The sequence below is a fragment of the Rhinolophus sinicus genome, linkage group LG04 (assembly GCF_036562045.2).
Source record: "Rhinolophus sinicus isolate RSC01 linkage group LG04, ASM3656204v1, whole genome shotgun sequence".
Lineage (NCBI taxonomy): Eukaryota > Metazoa > Chordata > Mammalia > Chiroptera > Rhinolophidae > Rhinolophus > Rhinolophus sinicus.
This window is the reverse complement of record NC_133754.1, coordinates 144,078,242-144,092,303: the sequence shown is the minus strand read 5'-3', so window position 1 is coordinate 144,092,303 and position 14,062 is coordinate 144,078,242. Positions and strand designations below refer to the sequence as shown.

General features: G+C 39.0%; 1 protein-coding gene across 1 annotated transcript in view; it reads right to left on the bottom strand.

Annotated features, from left to right (window-relative positions):
* Positions 1–14,062, bottom strand: part of GDA (guanine deaminase) — a 67,896-nt gene that overhangs the window by 24,390 nt on the left and 29,444 nt on the right. The window contains exons 3-5 of the mRNA XM_019736678.2: positions 9,458–9,629; positions 3,222–3,309; positions 765–870 (exon numbers count right to left, since the gene is read on the bottom strand). Of these exons, the coding sequence (XP_019592237.2) occupies positions 765–870; positions 3,222–3,309; positions 9,458–9,629 (366 nt within the window). The remainder of the gene's footprint in view (positions 1–764; positions 871–3,221; positions 3,310–9,457; positions 9,630–14,062) is intronic.

Genomic DNA, 14,062 nt, shown 5'->3' with positions numbered 1-14,062 from the left:
CACACACACAAATTAGTAGAAAAGTTGAGCAGACGGTCACTGCTGAGGGGAAGGTGCATGATTCCTTCTGTCTGGGAGCACACAGCAGCCCCTAAGCCACCCTTTTCAGAGGACACACTTAAGGTGAAGGAGACCTGGGGACTAAAGAAAAGACGGACTTCTAAAATTTGCATCAGGATATGTTTGGTCTTGAGGAAGATTTAAATCTAAAGAAATTTCTTCTATGTATATCTTTTGGATGTTGAGTTACATACAACACAATTCCTTGTCAAATCCTTCAGGCACCATGGAAAAGCCATTAAAGAAACGTAGGAAAAAATACTTATAGGATCAGTAGAATACCCCAACGTGAGATGAAAAGGTCCAACCCAGGTTGTACAAGAGTTAACTGTAATTTAATGAGCAGGCCACATATACATAAAGCAAGTACAATCTATAGATCTGGAGAAGCTCAGATCTATAATAAAGGAGAGGGTTAGGGTAAATCATTTACTTCAAGAAAGAGTCCACCATTTTACAAAGGGGTTTACCCTAGGACTCCTATAACAAGTTCCCAGAAGCTTTAAAAATGTAATTTGATATATAAAAATAATGTTGACGTACATTTTTTTTTTTTTTAGGACCAGATTAATTTCACAAAGTTGGGCACACCCACAAAGTGACATATGTTCATCTCACCTAGTTTAGAGATGAACCTCTCTCCATCTCTAAGCCCATCAGTGCAGCAGAGGGACCGCCCACAAGACAAATCAAGACAAACATACCTCTCTGTTTCCTCGATTGATTCCTCAGTGGTTTCCTTGTATTCTGGAACCGTGTTATTCAAATCCATGCACACTTTGCCCACAAATGCCCGCTGCCCAAATTTATCTGTGAGGCAGACACAAAAAGAATCTAAAGTCATATTTCTTTCTCACACAGTACCTTTTCTGAGCCTTTTCAAAACATGTTTAATTAAAATCATTATGAAAACATAAATGAGAATGTGAAAGGTCATCCATCATCACACCACTTAAGAACAGTAACAATGAAACGCCGCTAAGTTCTCTAAGTACCATGTTTCCCCGAAAATAAGACCGGGTCTTATATTAAGTTTTGCTCCAAAAGACGCATTAGGGTTTATGTTCAGGGAATGTCATCCTGAAAAATCATGCCAGGGCTTATTTTCTAGTTATGTCTTATTTTCAGGGAAACACAGTAGTGAATATTCTTCCATCCATCATTTCAACCACTACCTCCCCCATCCTAACTCCTAGGCTGGCCAGGTAACATTCAGGTGTTGTTTACTTACTATTCAGCTTTTCCCTTTGCTTATACAATTTGTCTATATTTTCACTCAAGTCATAACTATCCTTTTTATCACTTGGAAAGAGAGGGGACAGCCTGAGTCCCGGGGAAACACTCTATTACACCACGACATAGCTACGCCTTGTTTCTTCTCTTTCTTTCTTCTCATCTTTTCCACAACTCATAATCTCCCTGCTGTCTCCTACTCTACCACTGTCCCATGGATGGAGTCCCTCTCGATACTCTTCCTCTGTTCTACAGAAGAAGTAGCATAGTCTAATGATAAGAAAATGGGCCCTGGAGTTCGACAAACTCGGTTGGATTGGACTCCTTATTTCTCTGATTACTTCTAGGATGGTGGATATTATTTGTTTAAGGTCAAAACCTGTATAACCTGTATGTTCCCAGTGTTCTCTGCTATGTATATGCAGGGTCACGAGAAATATATCCAGTAATGTATGTAAAGTGTCTGGCACATAAAGCTTAGAACAGATACTTATTCTTAACTGAAGCAATATCAATATTATTTTTAACTGTAGCAACACCAATATTATTATCGGTGAAGAATTTTATTTAGTCCTATTATCAGCTCAGCACTAAAGAAACCTAGTCTTCCTTAAAGGTGCTACAGGAATGCTATTACAGCTAGAAAGTTGAATCTACACTGGGCCACGTTAATGCTTTTTTTTCCAATGTCTCTACCTGTGTCATAAGAATCTTTCAGGAGTGTTTCTACCTCTCTCTTTCCCTGTAATTCATTTTAGTAACTGGCCATCAGATTATTCTTCTTTAAAACACCACCTTCATCACATACCTCATATGGCTCAAAGCGTTTTTTGAGTTTTGGATGCATATTCAAATCTCTCCACAATTTGAACCATCCCTTCTGCCTACCCTCCTCTCTCAACCCACCATGCAATGCGTCCTGTCCTCCAGCTTCAGCTACTCGCTTCCCTGCTTCCTGTGTCTGCCGTGGACATTCCTATCCCCACCCTCTGTCCATGTCATGTCCCCTGCCTGAAGGACATTTTCCTCTCTCTCCATTTTATCTTCCCTTCCAAGCCCAGTTTAAAGATTCCTTCCATGAAGTCTTTCCAGATGATCCAGCTCGGGGTCCTCACTGTCTCCTCCAAAAACGGCAACAGTTATTGTCAGCATCACTGTTCAGGCCTATTGGCATAAACTACCTTTGTCAGTAAGTATAGTGTCAGCACATCAGCCAACAGCATTTACTGAGCACCTGCCCTGTGCTCGGCACTCTGTTGGGTACAAGTTTTAGAATCATCAACCTCAATCAAGACCCAGTGCTGCTTACCAGCTGTGTGATTGATGCATGTTATATAACCTCTCTGAGCATCACTTTATCCATCTGTAACACAAGGACGTTGATAACTCCCTCAGAAGGCTGTCTGCAGCTGAGCTGAGCTAATCCATGTAGAGTGCTCTGCACAACATCAGATATCTTAGAAAAAGCACTACAGCTGTTCCTAACGTTATTAATCAATGTGTGTAGTTATCAATCAATTAGTCCTGTCTGGATCCTCAAGGGTAGAGGTATGTTCTGTTTCATTGTGTTCCCAGCATATAGCTCCGTGCCCTGAGTCTAATCAACAGCTAAGATATGTCTGTTGATTATCATAAACTGTTGCCATCACTAGAATTATTAAATTTGCTCCCCAAAGCCCTAAATTAATACATAAAATTCAAACTCGCACATTCTAGAACCAAAAACCGTAAGTAAATAATCAAATTACTTAAACAATAAAAACATTCAGGGCCACAGTAATACACAGACACCTAATTACTTGCAAGAAATGCAATGCTCAAATTCTAACAATTAAAAAGCAGGACCACCCATAAGCATAAGTCACTTTCAGACATGGTCTGGCTGGCTTTGCTTGATGTGCCCACAAATCATGCTTTCATCTCCTCACCTGTAATTTCCGCAAGGAGCAGAGATGCATCAGTGTGAATTGTTCCAAAGTAACAAGCTGTGGTTGTTCCATTCTTTAGTGTTCGCCTCTAAAAATAAATCACAAAAACCACGGGTCACATGTGCCCAGAATGTCACGTGGCATAGAAAGATGAAAATAGAATTCTAGCTTTCAATTTTAAAATGTTTTTATTTAAAGGTATGCCATCTTGATATGAAATACAGTTAAGGTAAATGGCAAAAGTATTGATATCCCAAAAAGGTGAGCTAGAGAAATTGGTATTTTTGATATCCTAGATTCATACCGTTCTCTGTTACAGAATTCATAAAATGTGGTACTAATTAATTTCTTATGTTTTAAGTTTGTTTAAGAATATGCAAACTTTATTGCATCTGGGAGTGAATAAATGAGATTTTTCTATCCATAACAGGGTAAATTTATTCAACCAGATTTCTAGTTCAACCTGGCAGATTGGTCACACATGTATCTATCTCCTTAGCAAATTTCCACTAAAATAACAGTAAAGGAGTACAAAATTTATTAACCAACAAGAAGATCATGAGAAGAGACATGAATAGCAGAAACATTTCAACATCTCTTTGGAAGACAGAGAATATGGATGAGAACCTGAAAGCAACTTAGAGAGAGAGAAGCAAGTGGTTGTTAACTGGGAATTGTCTCAATCAACCACCCCTAACCTGTTCCTTGCAGGAGGGATTTACTCTTTGTAGAAACTGGAGAGTAGTTAGAGGACACAAGCCCCAAAGGACAAGGTGAGGCATAGGCTGAAAATAAGTGATTTTAAAAAAAAATTAGTCTCACCTCCAGGCCCCCCAGGTAATCTTGCCAAGAATGCCACATGTACTATTCCCACCACTCCTGGCAGGACCGAATGACTATTTGCTAGAAAAGAGGAATAGCTCTAGAAGAAAGATATCCTCACAATGACATGCGGGAAACTGAAAAGGCTATTCACTGCATTGTTGTTCATCCTGTGATGAAGTTCACCAGTCAACAAGTGCTATCCTAACCCAGATCTTCCAAATGGCAACTCAGAGCATCACTCTTACGTATGAATAAGAGTGTTCAAGGTTTGACAGACACTGGAGGACAGCTGCTATGAAAAGGAGAACAGGGAAGAAAAAGCCTGGAAAAAAAAAAAAATCTTAGAAGAAACAGGCAATCTGTAGGATCAGAAGGAATCACAAGTAAAAACTAAAAACTATGATGAACATTCTCAAAGAAATAAAAGAAGATATCACATCCACAAAATAAGAACAGAATGTTATGAAAATCGAGAACAAGAGTTCTTCAACAGTAAAAATTTTACAAGTGAAATTTGGAAGTCAATAGAAAGGTTGTAGGATAAATTAAAAGAAAAACCTTCAGGGGAAAAAGAAAACACTTTAAATGTTAATAATGGGGAAGAACATGCCCTGTCTCAGACAGCAGCCTCTACTCTGCTTCATCCAATCGTCGCAAAAATCAAATGACAGCCCAGTGGTGTCGGTCTCAGATGCCCAGATACTTGGAAAATCTGGACTTTTATGTCAATCTTTTCCAATTTTAAGACACTTGGCACATGAAATAACATATACCTGGTTGATGAAAGAAGATGATCAGAGCCAGTCAGCTATGAGCAAGGATGAGCTCAGTCTCAGAATCACAAGTCCGGAAGAAAAGCCAACACCATCACAGACACCTTGAATTCAACCTCTGGCTACTACAGAAATGCCCAGATCCTGGTGTGTGCTTAGTAAATATTTATTGAATGAACACCTGAGGAAGCAGAATTACTAAGCAACAAATGACATAAAATGAACTAAAATTAGTATCCTTAAAAGAATAAGATAAAGTATTATATCCTTGAAAGAGGAAGAGGCTATTATAACAGTAAGAGCGAATTAATGACTTGCAAAATGGGCCATGGCATTCTTTAAGAATATAATACAAAAGTATGTACAGAAGTTTTAACATTTTTCTAATAGAAGTTGCCAAAAGAAAAAGCAGAATGGAGAGAGGAATATACTCAAAGGAAAGAGAGAGAAATAAATTTCCCAGAATGGAAGAAAGACAGGAGTTCTCATATTGAATGAACTACATATTAAAGAGAATGAACTGGAAAAACAGATCTCTAAGGGAAACTTCAGACCATCAAGAATGAAGAGAAAATCTTAAAGACCAGCAAATTGCCAAAATGGGAATCAGATTGACATTAGCACATCCGATGCTTACAGGCAAATCATTCCAAATAGAATTCTCTCTACAGAGAAAGTGCATCATTCAAGAGTCAGAACAAAGTAAAACCACTTTTGGTAATTCAAGGATGTGGACTGTTTATCACTTGCTTTACTGAAAAGGATTATCAGAGGCTATATTCCAAGAAAATGAAAAATGAATCCAAAAGGAAGGCAGGGAACCCAAACAACAAAAGAAAAAGTAAAGTTCATTGCTAAATTAAGTGCAGATGTTGAAAAATAACAAAATGAAATTAAATTAGTTTTAAAATATTACATTTAAAAGTTAAAACTTATTTTACATTAAGCGTAGATGTTGAAAAAAATAAATTGGAACTAAAACCTCAGACAATATAACATAGACCATGGAGGAGGGGTGGTTATATCATAAAGAAAAGAAGAGCATGTAAGTTTCTTGTCTTGTCATATGGGAGAACATAGAGGAAAATGACAGAAGACTTGTTTAACACTTTTAACAACTTAATCTAATAGAGATATAAAAAACGTCACACTGACAGAGAAAACACAATCCTTTTAAAAATGTACAGAAACATTAACCTTTTTTTAGGTCATAAAGTAACAGACTGAACTAATTCCCAAGAAAAATAATCACAGAAGTTACATCTACTAACTGGAATAAAATGAAACTCAAAATGAAAACAAAAGCGTAATTGAACATTTTCTAAATTCTCAAACTTTTAAAACCCGTTTCTAAAATCTGGCCTTGAAGATGAAATCAAAATGGAAAATTCTGGTTATTTATCAACGAGAACACGGAGGTGCTACGCAGACACTGACAGAGGTCTGTCCTCTGAGTCATGGGAGAAAAGGTTCTCATTCAGAAAAGTTTCTTCTGGATGAGAAACTGCAGTTTCAAACTAGAAAGACTAGAAATTTCAAGAATCTGCCCAAATTATAGTTATAGGGGGAGCCCGCAAAGGAAAAAAAAGAAAGGAGGAAAAAAAGCAAGAAAAAGACCCCCGCAGCTGCTCTTGTTTGTTTCCACTGAGTTTAGCCCATTTAACAAGCCAGCTAGCTACGTGTCTGTGACATACGTAATTGAAACAAAAATAAGAGTGATGCTTAAAAATCTTACTAGATGGGCCATCTAAAATGCAACTACTTTCCTTCTTCATATGTTCTGTTTGGGCTTTCTAGGCCCCTATTCCACCCTAGTTTCTCATAAGCTTTCCAAAGGGCTCTTCCACTTAGGACAATTTTGTATTTTTCCCATTTATAACAAAACCTATCAGGAATAACATCAAACTGTTGGCTGGATTTCCCAACCTTTTCTCAGCCTTCCACGGCTTGACAAAAAGGATTTTGAGGCCAAACTTTCTAAGCTCAATATTCGATTCCAAACTTAAGGTGACAATGAGCTTCAAGACCAGTAAGCCAACAGTCTCTTCATAGATTAGAAAATTTCCATGAACTAAAGTAGGGGGAAAGAGTGGCCTTACTCCCTGTCTTTCCACCTTGTCCTTTAAGGACTTTGGAATTCGAGTCATGTGCTGAATCTCTGACAACCCCATAGAGTAAGCATATTCATTCTATTACGCAAGAGAATATTTACAGTTAGTTTGTCGTGGCACACTTACCAAGAATCTCACTCTCCAGTCACCTTGACTATAATCTGTACAATATATACAGATGACGTATGCCAGAATTACTTGAAACCTATATAATTTTATTAGCCAATGTCACCCCAATACATTTATTTTAAAAAAATAAAACTGAAAAAATACATATATAGAGAGATTCCTGAACTTTCTACTCTTCTTAGTTCATTCGAGTCCAATTTAAAACTGTACCTCTCACCCAGTTTGCAATGTTTAAAGGGAGATAGTCCAGGATTGATTTACTGGGATTTTTTTGCTTTAACAATCACAGGAGATGTTTGCTAATATAAACTTGAAATCATTTGCAGGTTGACTTAGCACTGTCAAAATCTGTGGTGCAAAACTCCGGGGTCTTGATTGCCCATATGTTGAAATACAGATGGAGGACTGTTTTCTGAGGGAGAAAATCAAAAACAAAAATGTCTTGGTTCTATTCATGGATACTGCCTTAGTACCCCTTTGTATTGCCCTGGGCAGTCTTCAGCCTAGAGACAGGCTCTAGTTAACAAATCTTAACTTTCTGAAATAGCTGTCAACCATACCCACGGCTCATGCAGTTCTTAAAGTGTGTGGGCCTGCCCATAATCAGAAACATGGGATGTGTGCACTGCAAATACTTGTCGAGGATAACACCTATTTTGTATTCACTGGCATCAAATACTGAACTAAATCTCTGATTTGAAATGCTATTTATGGAGTATGAAATGAAGGATGCATAGTTCTAGGTACTCTCTCAAAACATAAAAGACATATCTGGACTTTTTGTGATAGCACCTTGACAATATATATTTTGACAACATAGTATGTAACTATATCAACATACTGGGATTAATTTTCTTAAATTTCAGTAGGAGAAACAGATATGCTTTACCTTAACAAATGTTATATTTTTGTAATATACACACAGTGTACATTTCAAAGTTGATTTCCCTTTCTGGGTCAGCTGCTAGATAATTAAAGCCACATTTGTGACAAATCTAACAAGTGTGTGGACCGCCATGGCATACATTTACCTCTTGGTTTTATTTTATTTTTCCTCTTCCCTTTTTTTCCTTTGCTGTGATTTCGTGACTCATTTTCTTCTGTTGGATACTATGCAATTTTAAGATATCTCAAACCCTTTTTAGAACAATGCAAGGTATAAATAAATTTTGAAGATAAAAAGATGTGGTGTGGTTAACACGGTTCATGAACACAATGCAGCAGCAACTTCATACACAGCTTTAGTCCTTCTCAATTTTCTGGTGTTATGTGGATGCATGCTAAATGTGTAAGATCCACAATTACACTGAATTTATAATTAAGTGAGGCAAGTATATAAATGATAGCACTTGCTTTTATTCTTCAAGGCTTGAATGATGCAAGACCAGGGAACCTGGCAGGGGGACTGGTCACTATATAAGGCTTATAATATTGTCATCATCGCATAGTCTTCATTTTAGGAGAAAAACCAACAATGGGTCCAACAAAAACGCAGGCATGTTCAGATAAAGTGTGTTGAATGCTACGGAGTAGTCACCAGATACTAAGAAGGTATTTGCAGCTTTCATTCTCAACTGCAGAAGCTGTGTCTGGTTGCTGAGTGGATTGGGCATAGGGTTGGGGTAGAAAGAAGGGAACTGATTTCTTGAGCTAGTGGAAGGAAGGTCATTTTCAGAGCCTTCAACATATAGTTGGCACACACTACAGCCAGGTCCAAAGACTGAACTAGCCCCACAGTGCTCTAGTGGTGTTCATGCTCATCACATTCTCAAATGCTTTGAAATAGGGGACCAGCCTATTTCCCCTCCCTGCAAAGCTACCAAAATAACGTGACATCCTTCTAACTATAATCTGTCATTTTAAATTGCCTTTGGGTATTTTTGTAGCGCCAACACATGGGGCACTTACCATGTGTCAGGCACTATTCTAAGAACCTCACAAATATTAACTTGCTTAATTATCATAACAATCCTATGAAACAGATACTATCATTCTCTCTATTTTTTTACAGATGGGGAAGATGAGTCGCAGAACGTTCCAAAGGTTACACAGCGATTCCATATGGTCTCCAGAACAGTATTGTGGATTGACAGGAGTAAGGGAACACACATATGCATTAAACCCAAATTTAGTAAAGGAAAACACAAAAAGTAAAAGAGTGTCATGAGAGCCCACCAGACTGGGGATTTGGGAATTGGAACTCAAGTTCTCTCTTTGCTAGTGACTAGCTCTTGTTGGTGAGATGGACACAAACTCACTCGAAAGAACTAAAGAAATCTCTATAGTCCACCTAGCCTTGACTGTCTGTTTTATACTTAAAATTTGCCCCGAGAAATGGACGCTTCTCCAGGTGACCAAACATAATACACCGACACTCACTCACACGCAGGATACTTACGACAACTTTGGTGTACACTTCTTCGGCAAAGTCGATGTTCTGGAATCTGAGTTCTGTAGGAAAGGTGTACTTGGTCAGCCACTCCAGCAGTGGCAGGTCTAGGTTACTCCCAGCAAAGTAATACTGAGGGGCATGGATGTGTGTATCCACCAGCCCGGGCATGAAGAACTCACTAAGATGAGAGGAAAAGAATTTAATGGCATTTGCAGTCATTCCCCATATCTTTTAAATCATGTTTTCTCTCAACAATGATTTAATTGTTCACCCCATATAGGTTTAGAGAGGATGCAATCAGACGACTCAATTCTCCTATGATTTAGAGATCAAGAAATGAAAATGAAGCTCTGCTAAGAGAGCTATGGCTCCTAAGTTGGAATGGCTGGTGTGAGGTTAACCACAGATGATGAAGCGAGGAAAAAGCACAGCGTTGGGCAGAGGCAAGGGCAGTCATAGCACAAGAAAGGAGTGAAGTTATGTTTTCGTTTCATGACTTTTGTTCTCACAATTGGGGATTGTAAGACAGAGAAAAAAGATGGGAGGGGAGGTCTTCCAGTCTTCTAGAGCTGTGCTGAGGAATTACACAGCAGAGAAGGATGCAATATGGATTCCTCTCAGCTATTAGTCACTGACCTCTCCAGAATACTTCAGTCCTTGGGTCTTTTATTGTCTCCACCATAAAATAGAATGCAGTATGACTTCTTCATGTAGTTAAATTGTTCAATCAAATAATATGTCCCAAATAGCTAATATGTTTAAGAAACTCAGCTAAACTTTACAGGGACTCCAAAGAGAAATAAGACAGGTTCTTGTCCTCAAAGAGATTATAATCTAATTGAGGAGGTTAGGGGTGAACGAGGGCATCTGTGTGTGTGTGTGTGTGTGTGTGTGTGTGTGTGTGTGTGTGCATGTGTGTGTAGGTAGGGGAGGTAGATCTGGTCAAAACATAAAAGGTTTTAGTGAGCAATTTCACACCTAGTAATTTACCCAAGTAAAACAAACCACATCGTTACAAAAAGGATTGTACAAGAATGTTTATAGCAGCTTTATTCATACGAGCCTCAAATTGGAAACAATCCAAACACCACAGGGAAGTTGATAAATACACTGTGGTATATTGATACAATGAAATATTATTCAGAAATGAAAAAAGATGAATCACTGCTATACACAACAATATGGATGCATCTCAAAGACATTATGATGAATGGAAAAGTCCAGACACAAGAGAGAACATATTGAGTTATCCATTTATATGACATTCAAAAGTAGGCAGAAGTAATCTATGTAATACAAGTCAAACAGTGACTACCTGAGGGCGGCTGGAGACTGACTGGAAGGGATACAGGGAACTCCCTAGGACGATAGGAATGTTTTATATTTTGGTTGGTCTGTTGGTTACATAGGCATATATTTGTCAAAATTTATCAAATTATCATATATACCTAAGGTCTATGCATTTCACTATATTAAAATGTTTCCTAAAACAACAACAAAAAAGGGTCTTTTGAAAAGGTTTTGAATGTTCAATTTAGTGAATTAACAAGTATTTGTTATTCTGTAGCTAAGAAGAAGGGAATCATGAGGACATTTGTTTCTTTATTTTTTATTTTCTTTGGCAGAACTGTGACATACTAAACCTTGGGTTTAGAAGATCTGGTGGTGGTCGGCATGTGTGGGAAGACCCCTTCAATCTCTCAAGCATGAAATTTTTGAATAAAGATTGCGGTGATAGGAACAGAAAGGATAAGTAGGAATACGAGAGAAAGCACTTGGTCTTTCATTAGCTCTAGGAAGCAAAGGAGAAGAATGAGTCAAAGAGAGTGAGTTTTTGAGCATGTGAGGCTGAACATATGACATAAAGTCAGAGAATTTAGAAGGAAAGTCCATGTAGAGGGAAGAGTGATGTCATATTAAACCTTGGAGGTCAAAGTGTGACCTCCAAGTCTCTAAAAAGCAATCAGAAATGTGGGATAACAGGTCACAGAAGAGCTAGAGATGAGATGCAGATTTGAGAGTCTTTGTGTAGGTGACCCTAGGACTCGGTGGTGCCAGGGATTTCTGTAGAAGAAAGAACAAAACTGAACCTTGAGCAGTCCCCTCCGTTTAATGAGTAAGACCGAGGAAGAGAAAGTCACGCCCAATCTAGGCCATTACTGTCAGGAGGACAGAGAGGTGTTGAGGACAGCCATGAAGGCAGGGAATACAGGACAGTGACTCGTGTCAAAAACTGTAAGAGTCAAGGATGTGTGGCTTCAGGAAAGACCCTGAGAGCTCTCAGTTCTAAACAATGATGGGGAGGAGAGAGCCATGAATGTGAAAGTTGAGTGCTAGAGAAAGTACTAGAAAGACGGACGGCTCCCTTTGAAAATATTTGAAAGTTGGAACAGTAATGTTGGCGGGGAGTGAAAGTCATGCTTTGTTTATCACATAGGAGAAACCCAAGCATGTTCTGAAGGTAGCAGAGGTAAAAGAAGGAAAGGAGAAAATTCAGGGTATAAAGCCTTCAGAAGCAACAGCACACTGGGAATTTATTGCATCCGAAATTTGACTTTCATCCAGGGAAGCTAATAGTCCTTTTTAGGAAACAGGAAGCATTGTAAAAGGCTTAGTAATAGAAACATTCACACAATCATAGTCCAGAGTTTATTACAGATATCAGTACGTGCTAGAGTGTGGACTGTCAGAACTGCACACGACAGAAGTCACTGAGTCCAACTACTCATTTTAGAGAGAGAGCAAAAGGAAACTCGGGGATTGGCAAGCTCATTTTCAGATGTGCTGTTTGTTAGTGATCCAGCCACGATTAGAACTCAGTTCTCCGCTGAAGACCTCACTTACAGCTAAATTGTAGCCATCAGAAACTAAGCTGGAGGCAAAGCAGAGATGGGGCTTAGAAGCGGAAGCAGAAAAGGTAAAAGCAAGCTCTCCTGCTTTCTTTCCCCCTTGTCTTTTCACTTAGTCAGTCATAATTCCATCAGAAAATCTCCACTGCCCCCAGATGAAAACCATCAACTTCATTCCAAACTTGCAGTGATGGTCAGGCTGTATGGGAACCAGAGGAAAAGAGCAATATGTGCCCCTATATACACTTATCAAAACACCCACCCATCTTCTCACCAAGTGGAAAACATTAATACAAGCCATACAATCAATGCATATGACCGTCTATAGAGGCCTGAATTACCCAATCTGCTCACACACCAATGTCAACCCTCATTAACCTGACCTGCAGGGTTTGCAATGATCCCATGGGCCTGGGACACCTGAGCTGTTTGAAAACAACTGCTTTGCTGCGCAAAAAAGCAAGGGTGTGAAACCAACGACATCCTGTGTTTATTTAAAATGTTGGCATGTTGTTCATTGTGGATTTTTACATTAATTTTGATTTTTAAAAATATTGCATTAAACTATTATTTATCTTGATTACTGAGGTTTTTGCCCTCTTACCACCCCTTAAATTCTGTGCCCAAGGTGAATGCCTCAGGCATCTCACCCTAATCCTAGCCCTGCCAACATCGCTATGGTCCACGGCTACAGACTGACCCACGCCTATCAAAGCACTGCTCAGAGTTGTTATTTTAATTATTTTTTTTAAAATCCACATTGTGCTGAGATAGGCCTGAACGCATAAATCCACTGAATCTGTTAAATGGACAGTCGGAGACATTATCTCCTGTGGTATTTTAATCCTGACTTAAAGAACTTCACCTGCCTATACGTATCTTAGGTGTTTGATATACGAATCACTTTGCATTTTAAATATGATTTTTCTTCAAAGACTTCGGTCTTCCACCAAAGTGCAAGTTTTTTTCTTACCTTACCACTTTTCTGTGTGTAGTGCTTACAGGACCCTTGGCATCTGCATTTGTTTGATGAATTTAACTCCCAAAGCAGCCTCATAAAGAGGGACAAAAGGATGTGAAGACCCACAGATGTGTTTGTCCCTCTCCCCATCCTCCATCCACTTCACCATCCTCCCCCTCCCTCCCAACCTCCCACGCCTTCTTTTAATCCCTTATCCCCAAGGCACACAAGCAGGTGACTATACATCTCAGTTGTTCCTCAACATATATCCTCATGAAAATCTAGCGAGAGGAAGCAGAGAGTAACAGCACAAATCACTCGATTCATCTCCGTGCCCACCGTAGGCATACTTCCAAGCCCACAGAGAAGAAGTAGGGAGAAGTAAGAGAGTAGGAGATGTGAGAATAAATGCAAGTGCAAAAAAACTTTATGGCCAGTCACCCCGTCTCTCTGGACTGTGGCCAGCCCCTCTGCCTCAAGGTCAGGGGTAATCCCATTTACAGATCTATTGCAGGGCACTAGGTGGCCACACCACCAAAGACGATCCTTTTGCTGACAGCCAGGAGACAAGTCAAAGAAGGGAAGTGGCTTGCTTTACAGTAATAGCCACAAAGCTGTAGCCTGAGAATTCACACCAGGGGCTCTAATCCCTAGTTCAGTGTTCTTCTCACTACATTTCTTTAAAGTCACTTCCCAGGTTATAAAGATGTTTTTAGAATGAAACTTATTTCGATTGACCTTAGAAGTTTCATTGACTTTGGAAACATTCCTTGACTTTTGCAACAAGATAAAATCTGAACT